Source organism: Plectropomus leopardus, chromosome 6 (assembly GCF_008729295.1).
Source record: "Plectropomus leopardus isolate mb chromosome 6, YSFRI_Pleo_2.0, whole genome shotgun sequence".
Lineage (NCBI taxonomy): Eukaryota > Metazoa > Chordata > Actinopteri > Perciformes > Serranidae > Plectropomus > Plectropomus leopardus.
The window spans coordinates 33,364,561-33,386,787 of NC_056468.1; the positions used below are offsets into that span (position 1 = coordinate 33,364,561).

The 22,227-nt window shown below is 38.2% G+C and overlaps 1 protein-coding gene across 1 annotated transcript; it reads left to right on the forward strand.

Annotated features, from left to right (window-relative positions):
* The first annotated feature begins 665 nt into the window (after positions 1-665).
* Positions 666-20,591, forward strand: LOC121944936 (SEC14-like protein 2). Its single transcript, XM_042488903.1, has 12 exons — positions 666-869; positions 2,606-2,681; positions 7,993-8,036; positions 10,305-10,367; positions 10,488-10,676; positions 11,556-11,651; positions 11,788-11,848; positions 12,000-12,083; positions 12,187-12,293; positions 17,186-17,325; positions 18,896-19,065; positions 19,158-20,591. Exons 1-12 carry the CDS (start codon positions 816-818, stop codon positions 19,307-19,309), a joined length of 1,236 nt encoding a protein of 411 aa, XP_042344837.1. The 5' UTR covers positions 666-815; the 3' UTR covers positions 19,310-20,591.
* The last annotated feature ends 1,636 nt before the right edge of the window (positions 20,592-22,227 follow it).

The window sequence follows — 22,227 nt, forward strand, 5'->3', positions numbered from 1 at the left end:
AAGCATCTGACAAGTGTAAAACTGGAGGGGTTAAAAGCGGGGATCAAGGTTTTGGAAAACTGTACTGAGATATACTGCGCAATATACTGGTTTTAAGGTATAGGTATGCTATTTGTTTTAAAAAGATGGGACAGTGAACACATCTCTTGATCATGTGATAAAACTGTTTAGTTACAATGTCCTCGCTAAAAACATCACACACAAAAATACAAGGGAAAAAATGTCCAAAGAACTATATGTATAATTATCTTAATTAGATATTTTAAATGACATTTTAGGAAAAAGAAAAAGATAGATTTTTAGCACTTTCTTTTTTAAAAACTTTTCTTTATTGTGCTTATTTTTAAGTAATTTTCTCTTAACTGTTTATTATTTTGAAATGTCTTGCTATTCTTGGGGCCATTTCTTATTAAGCTGCTTGTCGCCCTCTTGCCCCTGTTTTTGTAAGAAATTAAACCAATTTGCTCAGGTGTCAAATAACACATGGACTAAAAGTTAGTTTGGTTCCTCCTTTTCGACAGGAGTAAGACCTCTCGTCATGTCTCCTATCTTTGGCCGAGTCAGGCGGTTGGACCGGATCTCTGATGGGCGGTACGAGTGTCGTGTTTACGTTTTTTCTGCACCTGCAGGCGGCTGACAGCGAGGACACCTCGATACTGCAGCCGCTCCGCGAATGAGCATCACCGGGGAGGCGTTACCGACAGACAGCCGCCTGTCACGGTTAACGGTGACGGTGCTGTTTCTCTCCCGGAGTGTCAGTCTGCTCATCCGAGGGAGCTCCGTCTTCATCTGAGCTGCATCCTCTGTTTGCAGACATGAGCGGAAGAGTCGGAGACCTCAGTCCTAAACAGGCTGAAGCGCTGGTGCAGGCAAGTTTGGCTATAATAATAATACCATTATTAATAATAATTTAACTTTATGGTGTAATAGCACTTTATTATAATTCTCTTTTTTTTTTGGCATTTTTGCACCTGTTATATAAGAATCAAATTTAGTTTTATGACAAAGTGTTTACTTACAGGGAGTTTATCTTGGTGTTTGCTGCATGAAATAAACATACAAAGAGGAAATAAAGGCAAAGTTAACCCTTTAGGACCTGGGTGGACATCAGTTTTGTTGTGGTGGATTTAAACGCCTTTCGAAAGCATTTAAAAAAAATTGGTTTGATTTCTTTTGAAAACATGTAGAAAAGGAAACAAACAACTTGGCAAATTGCGAGAAAAGAGTAAAAAGTGACAAGAAAATTACTTGGAATTTATTCAATATTAGGCAATATCAGATATTGTGGATGGGAAATCAAAATTTTAAAAAGTCCAGAATTATCAAAATTATCATTTATTTTTCTTCTTCTTCTTCTTATTATTATTATTATTTATTATTATTATTTAAATTTCATCCATGGTCATTCTTTTTTCTTCTAATTCTCATGTACATGTTCTTATAACTTTTTACAAATTTCTTGCTAATTTCTGAGCTGTTTCTTGTTAAGTTGCTCATTGCCTTTTTCCCATGTTTAGAAAGAAATCAAGTGTTTAGAAAGCTGTATTCATAATTTTATATTTAAAATTATGTTATATTTGTGTGTGTTCTTTAATTTAATTTTAGCACCTTTTTTAAAGTAATTTACATGTTGCTTTTTTATTATGCTAATCGCTTTCTTTTAAAAAAGTAATATTATATCTTTTTTTTCCCTCTGGTTTGGTCAAGGCCTTCATGCTATTGCAGCATATAATAATACATGTATTTAAGACAGCAGTTTGCTTGAAAAGTTTGTAGCAACAGCTTTGGGCTTTTTCCTGTTTCAGCATAACAATGTCCACATGCATTTGACTCTACTGAACTTGACAAACCTACCCATCAAACAGCTTTAGGGTTTATTTTTAAATGAAATAAAAATGAAAATGACTGAAACTCAGACTTTGCTGCACAACAGCTTAATTAATGTTGTTGTGTCTGAATGGGAGCAAATCCCCACAGCCAAGTTACAAAATCTGGTGGAAAACCTAAAGAAAATAAGAGTGGAGGCTGCAGAAGCAGCAGATAAATGCTCATGGTTTAAGAGTTGTTCTTAGTTATTGTATTCATTTGTTTTTTTTTAGCAAATATGACAAAAATGTATTGGTTGCAGCTTCTCAAACTTACAGATTCTCTTTATTTATTGTAAACTTAACATCTTTTATTCTTTATCTGCTGGTCCAACAAAGCAAGTTATGTAAATATGTCAACTTTGGCCAACCCAAAAAATGTACAAAGGTTGAAATGAGCAGATCATTTTGCAGTCCTAATGCTCAAGTTTCCATGCACAGGTGTCCACATACTTCTGGCCATGTAGTGAAACCTAGTCGAGTTGTTTTGAGTGTTTTACCCGTGCGAAAAAGTTTACAGGCCTCAATAATCATTGTTAAAGTGTGTAAAATTAATAGTTTCAGCAGCATTAGACGATGAAAACTACTAAAAAGAGTGTTTTTTTTAACCTGCAGGATCAAAACTGTAACTTTAAAGATGAAATATTTTCCCTGACAGTCTGTTCCTCATACTGAATCCTCTTTTGGTTGATATACATGTCAATCACACGTCTCTTCTTCTCTCCTTCTTCTGGCTGCAGTTTCGAGAGAGAATACAAGACATTCTTCCTCAACTTCCTGCACAGCATGACCACTTCCTGTTACGTTGGCTCAGAGGTCAGTTGAAAAAAAATCGTTAGGCACCTGCGGCTCTTCCTTGACCACGACTTGCACTCACACAAACACCAAAACCTCTTCCATAATCTGCTAAAATGTGATTATCTGCCTCTAATAACCCACATGCATCTGTCGTTGCTGCTCTAATTGTACAAAAAGCAGAAGCTGCAGTGGTTTATTACACAAGCGGACATCATGCAACAAATGTAAACAGAGTTGTTTGCAGGGTTTGAGAAAGAGACTCACATGGTTTTCACGCCTAAACACGATGCTCAAACCACAAACCAAGCCTGCTCTGTGACTCAGCAGCATTCAGACTAAATCAGGAAGACATCAGTGTTTTTTTCCAAACTAAATGTGACTGATTCCCTGATTCAGATCTTCCTCGGCTAAGTTGAGGATTGATATCCACAAGTCATAAAAAGCCTTGAAAAACAGACTTCAGCTTAAAGAAGCATTTCACTGCTGGAAAGATAGCCTTTTAATAAACTAGACTATCTATGCAGGAGAAAGATGCAACTACTTTTGAAATTGGTGCTATGTGACCAGAGAAAATAGAAAAAAAAGGATGCTTTTAATCAAGACGTAGAAAACCTACAACTACCAGAATGCATTGCCCGGCACCTGACCAATAATGTTGCTGGTGGTTGGTGCAAACTTGTGCACGAAACAGTGGCAAGAATGATCTCGTATTCTGATTAAACGGTAAGCTAAAACATGTTGATGAAAACATCTGAGGTGAGAAATGTGGTATTAAAAAAGGTCCTTGAAAGTCTTGAATTTACCCTTGTGAAAGCTGCAGAAGCCACGTTTGAATTTACACAATCAGACTTTGGAGGAAATGTGAAGCAAGTGATTAAAGGCGGCCTTGTTCTGTTTAGTCCTGCAGCAGAGGTTTAGCACTCTGTGTTTCAGGCTAATCCAGAGCTAATCACATTAAAGGTGCACTACGACGCCCGTCTGCCAGGACACACTCAGCTGCAGCTTCCCTGCTGCTCCTCTGGGTTCAAATTCCCCGAAAGTTTCCTCCAATAGGGTTTCATAAGAAGAGTTCAGATGCAGTGAAGGCGTATTGTTCTCTTTAATGAAGCTGAACTAAGCGACCGTGGTGGTGGTGGTGAAGGTCAGCGTCACAGCTCAGAACGCGGACAATGAGGTGTTTGTTTGGTGGATGTACGCTCTGAATGATTCCAGTTATTTTTCTTTCAGCATGAACGTAAAGATGATTTCCATTCAAGCTGTTTGGGGACAGCTCAGTGCAGTCCATTGATTGAAAACAAATGATAATGAGCACTAAAAGGGCGCCCCGGGGATGACGCTTATCTGTAGGCAGATGTGGAAGTTCGAGTCGCCCTGGTTGCCCTGACAAAAAGCCTACGGGATTTTTCCGTTGGATGTTGGATTATTGCAGGAAATAAGCTCTGTGGTGAAGAAATATTTGTGATACTTGCACTATTTGTTTAGGAAGATAATCACGTGATAGATAGATAGATAGATAGATAGATAGATAGATAGATAGATAGATAGATAGATAGATAGATTCTTCATTGTTTGTCTCAAGTAAAAACAGAAATTCATCTTTAAAACAGCTCAATGAAGCATTAAAACACAATTAAGAACCACACCTAGGCACACTGACTAAAACACACACACACACACACACATTTAAATATGTACTTTTACTCAAGTATGTATTGCAGGTACTTCATGCACCACTGGGTACATTCCAGTAGTGCTCCTAATAACCAGTCTGGCTCCAAAAATCAATTGACGGCGGCCGATGATTTCGTTGTGGCAGCCGTCCTCAAATAAATGAATGTGCGGGAAACTTATCTGAGGTAAACAGGGCGAAGGTCTATTCATTCTATTTATGTAAAGGGCTCATATTTCTCGTGATGTTGTGATTGAAATAATAAATATCACAAAGCCTAACTGTGTGATAGATCCTTTCAGACCCTGTTTTTGTCATATGATAGAAGATGAGTCTCACACTGGAGGGCAACGACCCTCCTCGAGTCCTGAGCGGAACGAACCGAATAAACGTCTACCCTCAGATGACTCTCAGTCTAACTGAAAGTACATTTATCTCTGAGGAGCTCCACCTTAAGAGATAAAAACTAAGCCGAGTAAATGACACCAGTTCCTGCTGTGAGTGACTTTACGCTGGTATCAGTTGTACTGGATTACGTCAGGACAAAGTATCATACTACTGTCTGCGTTTTATTCCAGAGTTCAGTGAAACTGATTTTTGCAAACAGCAGCATTTTCCAAAACCACTTAAGTCTGGTTTCAGTCAGACAGTTTTTTTGTTTTTTTACATTTGGGTCACATGAATACATTTGGACTCAGTTTTGATGTTTTGATGACCAAAAATAATTCGACTTTTTCCGCTTCCTTTGACTTAAGCTTGTGTTCTCATCAGATCTACAGACATGAAGCTGTTTTAGACTCTTTCATTTCCCATTCAACAGAAAAAAATAATATTTTTGTGGTTTTTTTCCTGTTATTTTAGGGGTCGACCAATTTTTTTTTCAAGGCCAATACCAATACTGATTATTAGCAGTTAATGAGGCTGATAACTGATATCTGGAACCGATATTTACTTACTATAAAAATGAAAATCTTTCAGTAAATATTTGGAATTTGGAATACAACAAACTCAACACAAGGCTTTGTTTAAATGCCTTTAGCAAATGTTAAATCAAAACTGAAACGTTCAACATCATATACAGCAAGTTCCCAGCAACGTTTTTGAAAATTTAAATAAAAATGAATAAACAGAAGTAGCTCCCTGAGGTTTTACAATGTAAAAGTTCCTCCCATGCTGACACTTTCTTTGCAATTTTGAATTACTTATTTTATTGGCGATCAGATAATCTGCAAAATGCCAAATATCGGCCCTAATGATCGGCCAGGCTGATAATCTGTAGACTCCAAGTTGTTTTACAACTGACAGCCAAGAATAAAACCTACAGTCATGTCGCAAGACGTATTATCTCGAGTACATGTTATCAAAATCTCTCTAAAATGTTGAAACATCAGGTCGTCAGTTTGATGATCTTAAAGCCAAAACTAGGTTACAAAGTGCATTTTGTAACTGCGTGTTTTATTTCACCAGTGGTGTGGCAATACTGACGGTATCATTACAGTAAATCTTATCAGATAATAAGCCGACTTGGTTTCTCCTCGTACCAGCAACAATATGCAGCTCTGTCACAGCTTAAAGGGAGAGGTGGTAGTTAATGTCAGTCGGCCCCAGTTTGGAGAAGCAGACAGGGATCCAAACACCAAAGCTAAGCAATGTACTGCTATGGACAAGGTCTGCAGCTAAATGTATTTTACCCACCTAAAAAACTCAATGTCACTTTAAATGTACACTATATATTATCACAGTCTGGGATGTGTCAATGAACAGACATCTAGTGGAAATAACATGTATGCCAAATATAAAAATTATAACATCGGGTGGAAAATAGTAAAAATTACAAATTCCAAGGCAAAAGCCCAGAATGACACCCAGAAATAATACAGTGCATGTTTTTCTGCTTTGACGGCTGTGGGATCAAAAATGTCAGTTTGAATGGGTTTCAATGGAGCATTTTTTGACCTTACAAGTCTGAATGTAACTATTTAGTTTCCACAGTGTATTTATTGTATTGTAGGAGCTGAGCTGGAAACTCAAAGATTAAACAAAAATACACAATCTTGCCAAAATTCAAGCCGTATGCATGAACACAGCCAAAATTATCAAAAAAAAGACGAATGAAAAGCTAAGGTTTAAATATGTCTCGCTGCTGCCCTCGTCCACAGCAGTACTCAGCAGCACACTTGCCAGTTCTCCAAACTGGGGTTGTGCTGATTGAAATCTGCTGTATGTAATAAACTGACTATGGATGAGTCCCTCATACAACCCCAGTTCAAAAGATCCAAACTATCCATTTTAAAGTAGCGATATTTCAGATCATAAAATATCTGCAGCGAAACAGAAATCTGAGGAAAAACACAGAACCTGATGTCACCTTAAAAAACAAGGAAATGTTGTTCTGCACTTGTGAAATAATTACACATAAGCTCATTATACAGTAGAATTCATTTCCATATTAAGAAGCAACAAGAGATCTTCACATAAATACATCTACTACTGTGTATAATATTAGTAGTTAGAACTTACAAATCACCGTTATTATCCACTCAGATGAGCTTGTGGGAGAATAACACTTATTACTAACCCAAAATAGCACACAGCCTGGTCATCTGCCAGAGTCTGCTCTGTGCTTTTATTTTTAAGTCACTTCGTCCTTGTTAAGGTGCCAGACCGCAGCATTAGGTGCAGCGTAATCCACTGCAGGAGTGAGTTGTAAGTCTTATTTCGACAGCGCTGTTGTGCTTTCTCCCTTGACTGTCAGCTGCAGAGCTAATCACCTTAGACGGAGTATTTCGTCAGTGAACCGCTCTGTTCTGGATCATTCATCGTGACACAGTGGTTTTAATTCGTCAGAGAGGTCTATTGGATGTTACGTTTATTCCCAGAGAGTATCAATGACAATTTAAGAGAGTTTTTATTCTCAGTAATTAATTGGGGTTTTTAAAATTTTTTTTAGCATTTCCTATAATTTTATCACCATGAGGTTTGTGGATGGAGGAGGAACCATGTAGGAATGAAAGAGAAACTTTCCAAGAACTCATTTTCACACCACATTTTGTTATGCTACTGGTTGTTTTCATTGACGCCTATTCTGAGACTTTTATCAAATGTTTTTGACTCTATCCAGTAAATAAGTTCCCTTTTAAGAAAAAGGATTCAGAAACTAGTTCCTCAGGAGGAAAAATACTACAACAGAAACTGGGACCTTAAACTATAACGCTGTGCTCCAGATATCATCTATCGAATCTTGCACTTGTTCTTTGTTGTTATTTCGAGAGTTTCCTCTTTAACAAGATTCAGATTTAAGATCGAATAATGTGTGATCATGTAAGATCTGTCCACCGTACTTAAAAGACTGAATGACTGACACATTATAGACTTTAAAGACTTTCAGGATGCACTGTTACCACATACGTTATCAGATTTGCTTACATGTGTTTGCAGGATGTAATTAATTATCATTAAGGCCTGATGAGAGACCTGAAGATCTACTAACTTTTAACGAGACCAAAATGTTTTGTAATGCAAAATAATGGAATCGAAAACGTGTGATTAAAAAGTGCAAGTAATCGCAATTAACTGTAGGAATTCTGCAAATCATCATGATTAAAAAAGCCCTAATACGTCAACATATTTATGTAATTTTCACTTTTCTGTCTCTTCAAGCCCGAAACTTCAATGTGCAGAAGTCGGAGGCCATGCTGCGAAAGGTAACACGTTCTCTGTGCGACACATTTTTAAAGTGTGCATGTGTCACGCTCTTGTAGAAACGCTGTGCAGATAAACTGGAAGTGGAGTTTTACACCTCCTCTTTCAGGGACCACATTGTGCAGTTAGCACAGACTGTTCATCAGCTCAGGGGCGGCTGCAGATTAGAGAGGAGCAGCTCGCTGTGGGGAAACTGACTCATCACAGCTGCCTGAGGAGATAAGATATAGATAAACGGGATTAAAAGAGTACTTAAAATAACGAGTAAGATTTACAGCCACCTCACTTAAAGCTGAATGAACGGATTTGTGTCCACTAGGGGGCAGAATAACTTCAGAGAGAGAGACAAATTTGGCATATTATTACCGACAAATCGGCACACACACAAAAACAGTGTGTGCACTAAAAGTAATACTGTTGAAGATTTTAATTTAAAAAAATGAATCTGAATCAGGTAACACAAGGTGGGTTTCCACTACAGATCTGCGCAAAACTTAAGCGATATTTCCAAAATGTCGATAAAACACAAAGTGAGATGACTGAGTGATGTTATGTGACTTTTCCTCTCATAATAACAAAAGTATGGCGATGACGTTCAGATCATTAGCAGGTTTATTTCTATTTCAGCCATCATTATTTCAAAGGCGACGCAGGCGTGTCATGGGAGTAATAACGGAAAGGCAAACACCTTATACGTGGGATTTCTGGGAGGTGATCGTCCACGATTTCACAAAGAAATTGTTGATTCGAAATAGGAAATAGGGAGATATGACCTCAAATCAATATCACAATTACAATTAATGAAGGATTATTTTGTTTTCTGCCCTCATAGTTAACTTGGTAGTCAATATATCATTAAATTATCCAATATTATTATCCGATACAAAAAAGGACATTTACAGTTTCATTTGACCAAGGTGTGTTGCACTGTAATAATCGTATGATGCATTATTATTTATGAAACTATCCAGCATTATATAAAAATTAAAAGCTTCATCTTAAACAAACTTTAGTTAAATTAAACTACAATGTGCTTATAAAAAGCCAATGTCTCCCCCTACATACATACAAACAAACATACATACATATCTATATATATATATATATCAAATTATGTAATTATACAGGCTAGAAATGACATATCATATCATATTTATTATTTCTTGCCCTTGTAGCTGAAATTATCTTTTACATAGCTACTTAAATATATCAACCAGGCTATCAACAAACATGTAAATATATACATCAACGTGGCCTGCATGCATGCGTCGGCGGACATGTGTGTACTGTAGTCTGTACACGGCGGCACATAACTGATCCTCTTCCTGCTGACGAGGCAGCTTCAACATCACCTACTGTCTGAAACCACTAAGCCATTTAAATCAGCACTGTGCCGCGCGGATCTGCCACTGTGCATGCTGTCTATCAAAGAAGTAAAAAAAAAAAAACACATGAAGTTTTAATGTGTTTATTATAAATCTTATTAAACCTGTATAACTTAGGCAAATTGGTTTGATTTATTATTTACAAAAACATAAGAAAACGACAATGAGCAACGAAATGACCCAAAAATGAGCAAACTTTAGGTAAAAGTACAAAAAAATTACCTGCCCCCCCCAAAAAACAAACGTTAAAGAAAGTTAAATAACAAACAAAGATGGAAATGACCACGAACAAAAAAAATCTTTAAAATTAAATAAATTTTTAACAAATTCAAATATGCATTTATGATCATGATAAATATGATAAAAAATGGTCACTTTAATTGCTAAAGGTCTTGTTTGCTTGTGTGTGTGTGTGTTTATATTGTATATTATATTGGGTTGTACATAAAAGGGGTGAAATCTGTTTATATTGTACTGGGTCGTATATAAAACTGGGCTTTTGTAAAGGCCTTTTTATTTGTCTTGTTTTTGTTTACTGCACTTGGCCGTAAGGCTTCTTTGCTTTTATTTGTGTGTTTTGTTTTGCTTTGTTTATACACGTTCTCAAAAAAGATTCATTCATAGTTTTTTCCAAGCTCCTTTTATTTTTTCCTAGACTTTTTTTCCTAGCTTTAAAAAAAAGTCTTTAAAAAAAAAAAAAAAAAAAAAGTTTTATTACCATACGCTCATCGCCCTTTTCCTGTTTTTGAAAGAAATTGCACCAATTTACTCACAGTTAAAAGGTTTAAATACTTCTGAGAGCAGCTCAGGGACAGTGATGTAGCTCCAGGTTTCAAAGGGTTAATAGTTTTGCTGAACTGAACATGCACTGATCTTTTCTTCCAGCATTTGGAGTTCAGGAAACAGATGAAAGTGGACACAATACTGACAGACTGGCGTCCACCGGAGGTAAACGCCAACAAAACATCAGAAACAAAAACCTGCTGTCGGTTCGGTTTACTTCAGAGTCATTTAAGGAAATATTTTCCTCAAATAAACGTGTGACGAAGACATTTAAAACGCTTACAGGTTATAGAGAAGTATCTGTCAGGAGGGATGTGTGGTCACGACCGCGAGGGCAGTCCCATCTGGTATGATGTCATCGGACCAGTGGACCCTAAAGGCCTCTTCCTGTCCGCCTCCAAGCAGGACTTCATCAAGTCCAAGATCAGAGACTGCGAGCTCCTGCAGAAGGACTGTAACGTCCAGTCGCAGAGGGTAAGAGACAGAGACCACAGGACAAAAGCCCAACGCTCCTCGATACTTAAATGTGTGTTTGGCGGAGCGTGATGGTGTTAATAGAGGCGGAGGAAGCGTGTCACACTTTAAGACTCTAGAAATACCTTTTTTTGTTTTTATGTTAATTAATTCTGACTGCACAGTGTAACTATAGGAAAATGAAAAAAATATGTTCAAATTTATTTGCTAGCGTTCACTATGCAACTCTGCCTGCCTCCAGCACGACCTCACGGGAAAAATGAAGGAGGAACGGAGTTTAAGGGTCACACTGAGGAAAACATTTTTTTTTTCAAGATTAAAAAAGTGATATTATGAGAAAAAAGTCATAATATTACGAGAATAAAGTCATAGTTTTACAATAAAAACAGTCAAATTTTATGAGAATTAACATGTAATATTATGAGAATAAAGTTGTAATTTTACGTGAAAAAAAGTCATAATTTGCAAGAATAAAGTCATAGTTTTACAAGAAAAACAGGCAAATTTTATGAGATTTAACTCGTAATATTAAATTAAATTAAATTTAGGTTATCCGAAATGAATGGAGGCCATAGCAATGTTCAAAATTAAGTAACGCTAAGTTACAAAAACAAAACATTTTTTTTTTTAAAACAAATAATATATAGCTGTAATATTTACAAAATTAAATTAGATTTTGGTGGTCAAAGGTCACAGTGATCTTACATTAAAGCAATATCTCCAGAACACCTTGAGGTAATTTATTCAAATTCGGGGTTGAAGGGTCATGGTCAAGGTCACGGTGACCTCATACAAGATGTTTTTGGCCATAACTCAACCGTATAGCAGTATATCTAGTTTTATAATAAATTCCTGAGATTAAATTTTCCTGTTTTTCAGCTTGGGAGGAACGTGGAGTCGATCACGATGATCTACGACGTCGAGGGTCTGGGTCTGAAGCACTTATGGAAGCCGGCTATAGAAACATTTGGAGAGGTACACACACACACACACACACACACACACACACACACACACACACACACACACACACACACACACACTTAGTGCAGACTGACTGTTACGTCGGTCAACGTCTCCAAATAAAGTAAATGTTCCTCTGTGTCACCAGATCCTCCAGATGTTTGAAGACAATTACCCAGAAGGCCTAAAGAGGCTTTTCGTCATTAAAGGTAAATCTGTCCTTCCTTCATAAAACAGGAGTCATTTAAACTGTTTCTGTGTTTGTATTTGTGTTTTTATCAGTGTATCCTGGCTTTGAGAAGCCAGAGTTTCGATTATTGCTGGTTTGGTTAACACTGTTGATTTTTTTTTCTCCTGCAGCACCCAAACTCTTTCCTGTGGCCTACAACCTCGTGAAGCACTTCCTGAGCGAGAACACGAGGCAAAAGATCTACATCCTCGGGGGTGAGACACGAGACGTCGCTGCGTCTTATTTTAAAGAATATTTCTTCCCAATCAAAACACTTTGATTTACGTCCTCTCTGATGAAACGTTGTCGTTTCTGCAGCTAACTGGCAGGAGGTTTTACTGAAGCACATTGATGAGGAGGAGCTGCCGGTGATATACGGCGGCAAACTGACGGATCCTGACGGAGATCCACGCTGTCGCACCCGGGTGAGTCAGAAAACCAAACTGCACTCCCATGGGTGCTGGTTATTTTGGCACTTAAGGTGGGCTGATGATGAGTTGGAGGAGACAAGTATCTGCTGCAGGTGCTGCCTGATTCTTCTGAGACTGATTCATTGACACATTAATGAACATTTGTCCTCTTTGATTGTTTTAACGTATGAATAAACAAACCAAACGCAGTCCTGCGACAGTGGTCCGATGGAAAAGGGAGTTCACATCGTCAGTTCGTTCTTTGCGGTCAACTTCAGCTCTGATGGGGCTTCAGTCCTGAAGGGTGTTTTCCTTTTAGTCCTCAAAATAAGTGTGAAAAAACAACCCTAACGTAGTTTTTACATGTCAGAGCGTTCCCTTAGTGCGCACCAGCTCACACGTCTTTGGCCGCACCACTGGCAGAGCGTCATGTTTCCATGACTCCCGGACGTAAAAATAAGTGCTGAGAGGTAAAGAGGAATAAATGTGCACGATGGAGCCAAAACAACGGCGCGTGTTGTTCCTGGTGCTGGTCGTTACTCGTTATCGTTCGTATGTGCCATTCGACAAACGAATGGCACAAACTGAAGCACGGCTGCGACTTGACGATATAGAGTTGATGCACGGGAGACGCTGAATGCGCATTTTAAGACATTTCAGGAGGAGAAACAGATTAATCCTCCTGAACCGTGACCTCCTCATCGATTACTGGCCATGTTTGTTGTGAAATCTCACGGGAAAACCTGCAGTGCACAGCCGAGTTAACTACGGGAGCCTTTTTAGCTCAAACAGGTCGAGGTCGGACGCTTTCACACCACATACAGACCGCACCAGAGCTCGCTGTTAGCCGTACCGAGACCCCCTCCTCAGTGCGACGGCTGTGTGCACACCGGCCCCGACGCACCGCACTCGGGCCCAAAGTTCGAATAGGCCGAACTAAATAAAACCTGTGTGGAAACACCCGAAGATTTACTGAAAACGGCCTGAAAGGACTTCTTCGTTAAGTAAGATATTAAACAGCATCCTGTTAAATAAACAGTAATCTGCCACTAGATGTTGAATATTTTAAGTCATTTTTTAAAATCAGGTTGAATTTAGTTTGTTAAAGTCATTTTTGCAGAGCCTTTCACCAGTGGTTTCATAATATATCATTGTTATTGAGGCTTTAAATCATTTTTTCAGCTTGTGAGAAAGATTGTGATGAAAGTAAATATTTAAAGTCCTAAATTCTGTTTTTGATGAGACTGATAAACTGCACAGTCTCACGCGTTAATAAGCTTTAAGCAGCTTCCATTTTGCAGATAAAAAAGGCTTTTTATGTCTTGGAGTATTACTATTTTTATCTAATTTTATACTATTTACATTTCTTTTAGTATTATTGACTTTATTGAAAACTCCTTTTGGCCGTCCTTTTGGCGGATGTTGTTCAGAAAAAAGAAAATAGTTCCAACATGAAATAGCTCACAACAAGGATGTCGTGGATTATTTTGAGTAACCAGGTCATGATTTTTGGAGAGAGACATCGCTGTTGAGTTTTTCAAATGCATTTTTTTGGGGTGTTTTAAGCTCCACGAGCCGAGCGTCATCTAGTTCCGTTATATTAGAGAAAAGGCAGACATCTCTTCGGCTGATATCTCCAGCACTCAGCAGCTCACAACAAAACAATCTAGACTGATCAACAGCACTACAGGAAAGAGGAAAAATGACTGAACTGTGTCTTTAAAAAACGTGGCAAATGCTTTTTACAAAAGTCAGAAGTGGCAACAACTCTGCAAAAGATACAAGTCTGAATCCAAAAACAGCTCATCGGCCCCCCTGTGACTGAAACAGGCCACATTACTGCTGCTTCGGATAGTTTTCTTTAGCAGGACTCTGTTGTTGTAGATTTGTGAGTCCCGCCCTTTGGTTTTTAACAGTTTGCATCCTGTGCTCAGGCAGTTCTGCAGCTTTGCTTTGGTGAGACACTGTTTGTCTAATATGCAAACTGCACTAGAAAGATTGTGGCTTCACATTTGACTGGCAAACTATGTTTGATGCGAGTTCCCAAAACCTGCCGGCTTTTCCAGTTTGTGACGACCAAACAGAGAACGTGAACAGGAATAATCCAACGTCACATTCAGGCTACAGACAGAACAAAAGGGGACGAGACGCTGCTAACAACGCTGGCTGTGGCGAGGATCCTGTTACACAATAGCAATGAGCCAGTTTGACCGCGGCCGCTCAATGACAACACAAGGACTGTTCTGGACGGGCAGACCGGATCAATACAGCTGCACACATCACGAGTCCACGTTCCCTCTGCCGTACATTCACACCGACCACGAGGAACTGATGGAAAAATGATGCATGTTTGGGTTCATCAGGGTTCAGCGTAAATCTTTGTGAAAAAATTTTCAGGCTTTTCCATGACTTTTCCATGACTCAACATTTTTTTCTTTGCCCCTCTTAAACTAAGTTTATTTTCGGACATCTTTATTCTCTATTCAAACATAATTTTAGCGATGGAGAGTGAGGACAAAATTAAAAGACGTGGTAAACCAACTTAAGGGAAGTTAGATTCAATACTTTAAGATTTTTTTAATGCCACTCAGCATCAAATTTAACAATTTTACAATAACCAAAACTGAAGAAAAAAAACGTTAATGACATTTTATTTTCGTTTGTCGTCCTGTGAAAAATCTGGGTAGAAATAATCTGTTGGTAATTTTCCTGTTTCTCACTCCGTGTTTGGGATTTCACAGCCTTTATTCCCATGAGTTTGACAAAATTGATTCTTTAAATTATTATTCTTTTTAAATAGATGAGATTAATTATTTTAAGATTCCCCAATTCTTGAAATCCCACTTTCCTCGTCTGAGCATCTTTAACCCTTTGAAACCTGAGCAAATCGGCTGGATTTCTTACAAAAACATGGGTAGAAGGCAATGAGCAACTTGAGAGGAGAAAAAAAAAATTAGCAAGAAATTAGTAAAATGTAAAAGAAAATTACCTGAAATCTAGTTTAAAAAAACAAAAGAAAGAAAGTTAAAAAAACCTAACAAACAACAAAAAAAAAGACCTGGAAAAAGTGCTGAAAATAACAATAATTCTGTAACAAAATCTTAAACACATTTAAGATAATTTAGCTTTTTTCTTTTTTTTCCGTAGACATATTTGACTTTTACAGACATGGAAGTGTGCTGTGACATTTTAATACTTTTCCAGGTTTTCAATGACTGTGGGAACCCTGCCATTGAACATATAGTTTGCTGTGTGCATGTGAGAAATGAATCGCTTAAACTTATCAAGAAAAACTTCATCCCTGCTGCATCGCTGCGTAGAAACAGCAAAAGCTGCAGTCAAAATGTTTAACGGAGCGACAAACATAGAGCGTAGTTGAGTAGTTGAGTAGTTGAGTAGTCGCACTTGTAGGTGATACTCTGGGCGAGAAAACTGACCGTGCATTTGTTTCTGTAGATAAATAATTGGGCCCTGGATGCATGAGGAACAGGAAGAGAGAAATTCAATTCGGCTTCATTCAAGATTGAAGAAAGTTGCGATTCTCAGCCTCAAAGTGTTTTTCTCTTTTTTGTCTTTTTTTTCTGTTTTTTTAGTTTAGCTACCTGTGTGTCCTTGACATTGTACTGTATTATTCTGGTTAGGCTGTAGAGTTTTGCTGTTAGAGGAATAGTTTGACATTTTGCAAAGTACAGTCGGACGTGTGAATGTTAAATATGAAGCTACAAACAAAAGAAAACTAGTTTAGCTTTGCACAAAGACTGTCACGTCGTCCTGTGCTGTTTATGTCGTGGGGGATCCTGTCTGTTTTACACTGCAGCGATCTGCAGGAAAGAGGATTTCTGACTTCAAATCTTTGTGTCTCCTCGCTTTAAAAACTCTTGAGCCTTATGCATCTTGTATGTAAAGTTGTTCTCACACTTTTCTTCTTTCAGCTTCAGTCAAATCTGCACGAGTGGTGTAAAGAATCAAAAATCTGGAGATGCCTGATGAATCTTTGCTCTCTAATGACAATGTCTGTTTTTGTTCTTTTATGTTATTTCTGCATATTTTCTTCTTTTTTTGTGACAGTTTCCCAACAACAGTTCTGTTGCATTTCACATTTCTGCAAGACTTTTAGAGAAGTGGTTTCAAATGAGTTTGACTTCCTTATAATGATGTTTCAGAGCAGGTGTGAAACTACTTTATGAGCTGTACGTAACTGTAGCTGTAATATGATGTTATCCCTCTGAAACCTGAGCTACTTAATAAGGCATGGCCCAAAAATTAGCAAGAGATTAATAAAAAGTGGAATACAATGAAATTACCAGACCAAAAAAAAGAAAAGAGATTAAAAAACAAACAAAACAAGAAATGACCCCAAAAAAGTGCTCAAAATTGGGGGAAAAAGCATAAATATTTTTCTTTAAATCTAAATATATAATTACAGTAATTGTGAATATAGTGTTCTAGACATTTTTCTTTTTTTTTTTTTAATTTTCCCCTTTTCAAAAATTCAGGTATTTTTCTTATTGGCTTTTACAAATTTCCTGCAATTTGCATTTTTTTTTCCTGTGTTTTGTTTTTAATGCTTTGATTTTAAAGGGTTAATGATCACCTGCTGGATTAAACTGATCCCACTCAGTCATCACTGCCCTCTGCTGGCTGGTTTGCTGTACTGCACCGTGCAGCACTGACAAACCACTTAAGTTGTTTCACATTTTATTTATTTAAATAAACTGGAAAAAAGGGAGAACTTTTGTCTTTTTACGCAAAAAAACGTGCGATTACAAGCATTCAGAAAATGTCACAGTCACAGTAAGTGATGTCTTCCTCTTTTTCCTCACTTCTCCTTCGCCCCCGACTTTAAACATTTCATATATTTCACTTTTTAACACCCGTTTCCTAACCTGTTTCCTTTTCGGCTGCAGATAAACCACGTCGGCCCTGTTCCCCCCTCCTACTACGTGCGGGACCATGTTAAAGTCGATTACGAGAAATGTTTGACCGTCAGCCGAGGTTCCTCCCAACAGCTGGACTACGAGATCCTGTTCCCGGGCTGCGTTCTCAGGTCAGCTGTGTTTTATCACTGCAGCAGCAATAATGTACAAAGAAAAAGTTTGTTTGCTGATTTAATATTTTATATATTTGTTAATTAAATATCTTTTTGGACAAACAGTTTGAAGATGTGACGTTAAGGTCTGAAAAATTGTTAGTTGCGGCGCTGACGACCAAAAAAACGCTCAACCGTCTGACGTTTTCATGAACAACTTTTCGACAGTATTCGCATGAATAATGAACCCCAACAAAAGCTGCCACAAACACAAAATCCCGATTTTTTTCTGCTTTTGTGAAAATGTTTCTGGTGCAGACGTCGTGCTCTGGAGATTCGTCTGTTCGTATGAAAATGATATCGCTTCTCCACCAACATGGAACCAGTTCTGCTCTGGTTCGGGCATCTAATTTTGAGTCATTCAGAGCTTTTCGACCCAAAATAAACTGGTTCAGAACCAGAAAAGTTGGTCACGGTTTTCTTCTTGGCCTGAAGTGTCACGTCGTATTTCACAGGTTGTAAAGAGAGGAGGCGCGGCTGGAGAGGTCGAGGGAGGAATAGTTGCTCCATGTTTGTTTTGGGGGTAAAAACAAATATCTGTGATAAGAGAACAAAAGTTCGCAGGTTAAAATGTAATCCACGGTTTTGCTTCTGCTGTTTACCTCCATTGAGCATTTTGCAACGGTTTCCGTTGACGACGCGTCCTAGATTACAATAATTCTGAGGAAAACTAAACGTGGGTTGATTCTCTGGATAGCAAATAGAAATAGAAAGTAGTATTTAGTCGTAGAAGTCATAGTATTGGCATAAAAATGTCACACTTTAGTATATCACCCAAAAAGACATCTTTTACTAATGTTTACAGATGTCATCTCTCCTGATTTTTTTTAATGGCAGTTGTTCCCCTTTAATTAAATTTATTTTTATTTTATTTAGTTTGTATGTAAATAACACTTCATGAAATCCAGTTGAATAAAAGAAACATTAAAGGAAAAGATGTGTCAGGAGATGTCAAGAAGACAGAGACATAAATACAAACAACAACAACAACAACAACAGCGAGAAACAGACAAACAAACAAAACCCTTAATTCACATTTTACAGTAAAATACAACAAAGACTAATGACAAAAAAAAGCAATAATGCAAAATAGAATATAATAATATTAAGTAAATAAAGGGATATTTAAAACACCTCTGCATGAACAGTTTTGCACAGATGAAGTGTTTTAAATTAAAAGGTTTTAACAAAAGTACTTTTGTTACGTTTGGGAGGTTCGGAGCATACGACCGGATAAATGAGACTGATTATACTGCCAGAGTCTGTGAGAGTTTTTTGGTTGTTTTTTGTTTTTTTTGCCGGTGCATAGGACTTTAGTTCACCTGGAATATATTCAGTTTTTGTCACTGCGGAGGCACGCAAGAAAAACTGTGTTTTCCTCATAAATTCAACATAATTTAACGTAACGGTTGAGTAATTGGTGTACTGCATGTGTACTGTACTTTTGCACTTTTGAAATAACTGAAATTCAGGACTCAAAAAAGCAGCATTAAACTGATCTGAGAATCTGTCTTTGCTCTCTCCGTAGGTGGCAGTTTGCCACCGAGAGCGCAGACATCGGTTTCGGGGTGTTTCTGAAGACCAAAAAGGGCGAATGGAAGAAGGCGGCTCAGATGCAGGAAGTCGTGCCCAGCCAGCGCTACAACTCCCACTTGGTGCCCGAGGACGGATCGCTGACCTGCGAACGCCCAGGAGTGTGTGAGTAACCAAACACTCGACATACAGGAGGATTTCTGACGTGTAACCACGAGATCCGGCAGTAAATACGCCGCTCTGTTTGTTTCACTCAGACGTTCTGAGATTTGACAACACCTACAGCATCTTCCAGGCCAAAAGAGTCAGCTTTACCGTGGAGGTCCTGCTCCCGGACCGCCTCCAGTCCCCACGGACCAACGGGGAGTCCAAGAACAACCTACAAGCTGAGAGCGACGGCCAATCGTAACCTCGCGGATGACGCGGCGTGCCGTCAGATGAGTCACGTTTAGTGAAGCACAGCCTGAGAGACTGACAGGAACTGCAACACGCTGCCAAAACACGAGTACATAACCATGTTTGACCCCTTTAATCACCTCTAACGACCAACGTATTCACCTCATCGCCATCTCCAAACGTTTAAATATGGCCAAAAGTATGTAGACACGTGATTTCGATCTAATTTTTTTAATGACTTGAATATTTCCTGCATGTTGCAGCAGTAGTTTTGGAAGTTCAAACCTTAAAATTGTGAGCTAAAAAGCTTTGGTGAATCAAAGCAGGGACACATAATGTGGCCAAAAGTATGTGGACACCCCCTATACATATAATTTTGCATACATACAGTCTGATTTTTCACATCTTGCTGCTACATCATTGTGCGGCAACAGTTTTTGGAAAGTCCTTTAAGGTTTCACGGTGATGAAATGCCCCCGAGCATAAAACCAGGTTCCAGTTTGGTTTTCCCAGTTTGGTTTGGGAGAACTTGATTTTAACCATGACTCAACATGTTTGGTTAAACTGGAGCACTAACTCATCAGCAAACATCAGCATCAGACTTTATTTACGCTCTTAATCTCTGCAGTCAGGTTCCATAAGGGGCCGCGTCCACCAAATGTGTGTTTTTTTATTTAGCTGAAAACGTCAGGCTCTCACCAGAAAACGCCCAGCTGGGAGCGTTTGAGAGCACTTTGGTGACAAAGCGTTTTTTGAGCTGAGAAGCTTCGTTTACCTCAGAAAAATCACGTTCGTGAACATGGCCCCTAATGATGTGGAAGCCAGAAACCAGAGGAGTGAAGGCCGTTGAAGCTGCGGATTTATACTCAGTTTTGGGCAACCCAATCGCCACAGACAATGTTCGCATTGTACGTTTCTGCAAACCATGGATACAATCGTACACTTTTTTTGTAGTGGATATGTTAAAACTTAGTGTTTCTCAACTATGCTGGTGAAGATGTGGTTAGGTTTGGGTACAAAAATCACTTAGTTAAAATCATGTTTTGGTCATAGACTGTTTAAATTATGGATGTAGCTACCGTGACATCAGTCTTTGGTTGCTGTTTTGAAGTCTCAAGTTTCTTTGGAGCCAGAAGCGACTGTTTTCGGATGAGACGTTGGAGGTGTGGAGGAGCGAGAGGTGGATCTGACTCACAGACAGCAGCGACCAGCTGCAAACGGTTGAGTTATTTAAAAATTCACCACCTTTACAGTCACACAAATGTTGAAATAACCTATAAAGACCAAAACTGTTCATTGCATCAAGCTGTAAACATGTTTATTTCTGCTGTGAAGTTGAGCATTTTAACATGGGAGTCTATGGGGATCTACCCTGTTTCAGAGCCAGCCTCTAGTGGCCATTAGAGGAACTGCAGTTTTTGGCACTTCCACACTGGCTCACAGCCTCGGAGGTTGGTGCTTGGTTTTGGCTCAAAATACTGATGTTTGGTGGCCCAAAAGCTGCTGGAAGAGCAGGGAAAGGTTTGTGAAAAACACCCAGGTTCGATGGCTTAATCGCTGCTGGGAAACGCTGCGGAGGCTCATCAAAAGACAGCCGGGGTTTGTTGTTTTGAACGTGGTGTGCAGCTTGGCAGGCGTCTCGCCTCGGTGACACTCGGTGATCCTCCTCCACCTCTCTATCACAACGTCAGATAATATAAAACGTCGCTTCAGAAACACTGATCTGACAGTTTGCAAAGAAATGTATTCATGGTTTGCAGAAACGTACAACGTGAACATTTTCTTTTGGTGACTGGACTGTTTTTGGCGTCAGGTTTTGACTTGAAACTGTTTATTGTGAGTTTGTAGATGTTATAGAAGTTGTGTTGAATCTTCAGTTCTCAATCTGTAGATCATTTTTAGTTTCACATAACATTTCAAACAGCCACTAAGTGAATCCGTTCAGTTCTAGCGCCGCCTGCTATAATGGTGCGAGCTATTAAAGTGGCTTAAGAGTTTAATTATACGCACAAAAACGGAGGAAAAACATATTCTACAGATGTTTTGTTTCATGCATTTGACTTAAATATTTGCTATGGAAGTCTGCTGCTACAGAAGCATTTCAGTTATTTAATATAAAAGTATGTTTTGTTAGTATATTCAGACTTAAAGAAAAAAGAAATCTAAAAATCCTCCACTCTTTTTGCCTTCATGTATGATCAAAAATAGTCAAATTTAAACATCTAAGCATGTAGATTTAATTTGTTATAAGTTTCTAAATTAATTTTAATTTTACTTTTAATTTAAAAAAAGCTCTGTTTGGAGGAGCCTGTGCAGGTAACATTCCTTTAAATATTTATTTCTAATTTATTTCCAGAAAATTATGGGTTTAAAAACCAGCCTATTTATTCCACAGTTACAAAATATTAATCGATGTATCGGATTTATCAGATATACAACAAACAGTATTACAATAATATTAAAGTGAACTCGTTTTAAGTGAAAGTAAATGAGCGTGTGTTTCTCTCACCAGACAATCACTGAATGTAGGTTGTGGCAGAAAGACAAACGGAGGATTCTCACATTATTTTCATATTTATGTGTCGTAACGGGACTGAGAGACTTTAAAAACAACCTGATTCGATTAAATTCTGTCTGTACTGTCCAAACTGTCGATAAACATCTTTTCACATGTGAGGAAGCCAATAGAAATAATGTAAAAGGAAGAAAATAAAATCTAATGACAACATTCAAAATGTCAATCATTTTTTAATCTGTGTATTAGAGATGGGGACGAAAAAATTATACTGCATTGTACTGCAATATTTTGTGTGGAAATATTCTATAAATACACTTTAAGTATCATTTTTGAAAATTATGTTAAAAACACTGATGCATGATAATGGCTATTTCAACCGATACCGATAAACCGATCATTTCCAGCCTCTCGTG

What these genes read in the sequence shown, in the direction of transcription:
- LOC121944936 (XM_042488903.1), top strand. Translation starts at nt 816, where the DNA reads ATGAGCGGAAGAGTCGGAGACCTCAGTCCTAAACAGGCTGAAGCGCTG. An exon ending in AAAGATCTACATCCTCGGGG is followed by an intron (nt 12,084 to 12,186) that starts GTGAGACACGAG and finishes TCGTTTCTGCAG; the next exon opens with CTAACTGGCAGGAGGTTTTA. An exon ending in CTGCGAACGCCCAGGAGTGT is followed by an intron (nt 19,066 to 19,157) that starts GTGAGTAACCAA and finishes TGTTTCACTCAG; the next exon opens with ACGTTCTGAGATTTGACAAC.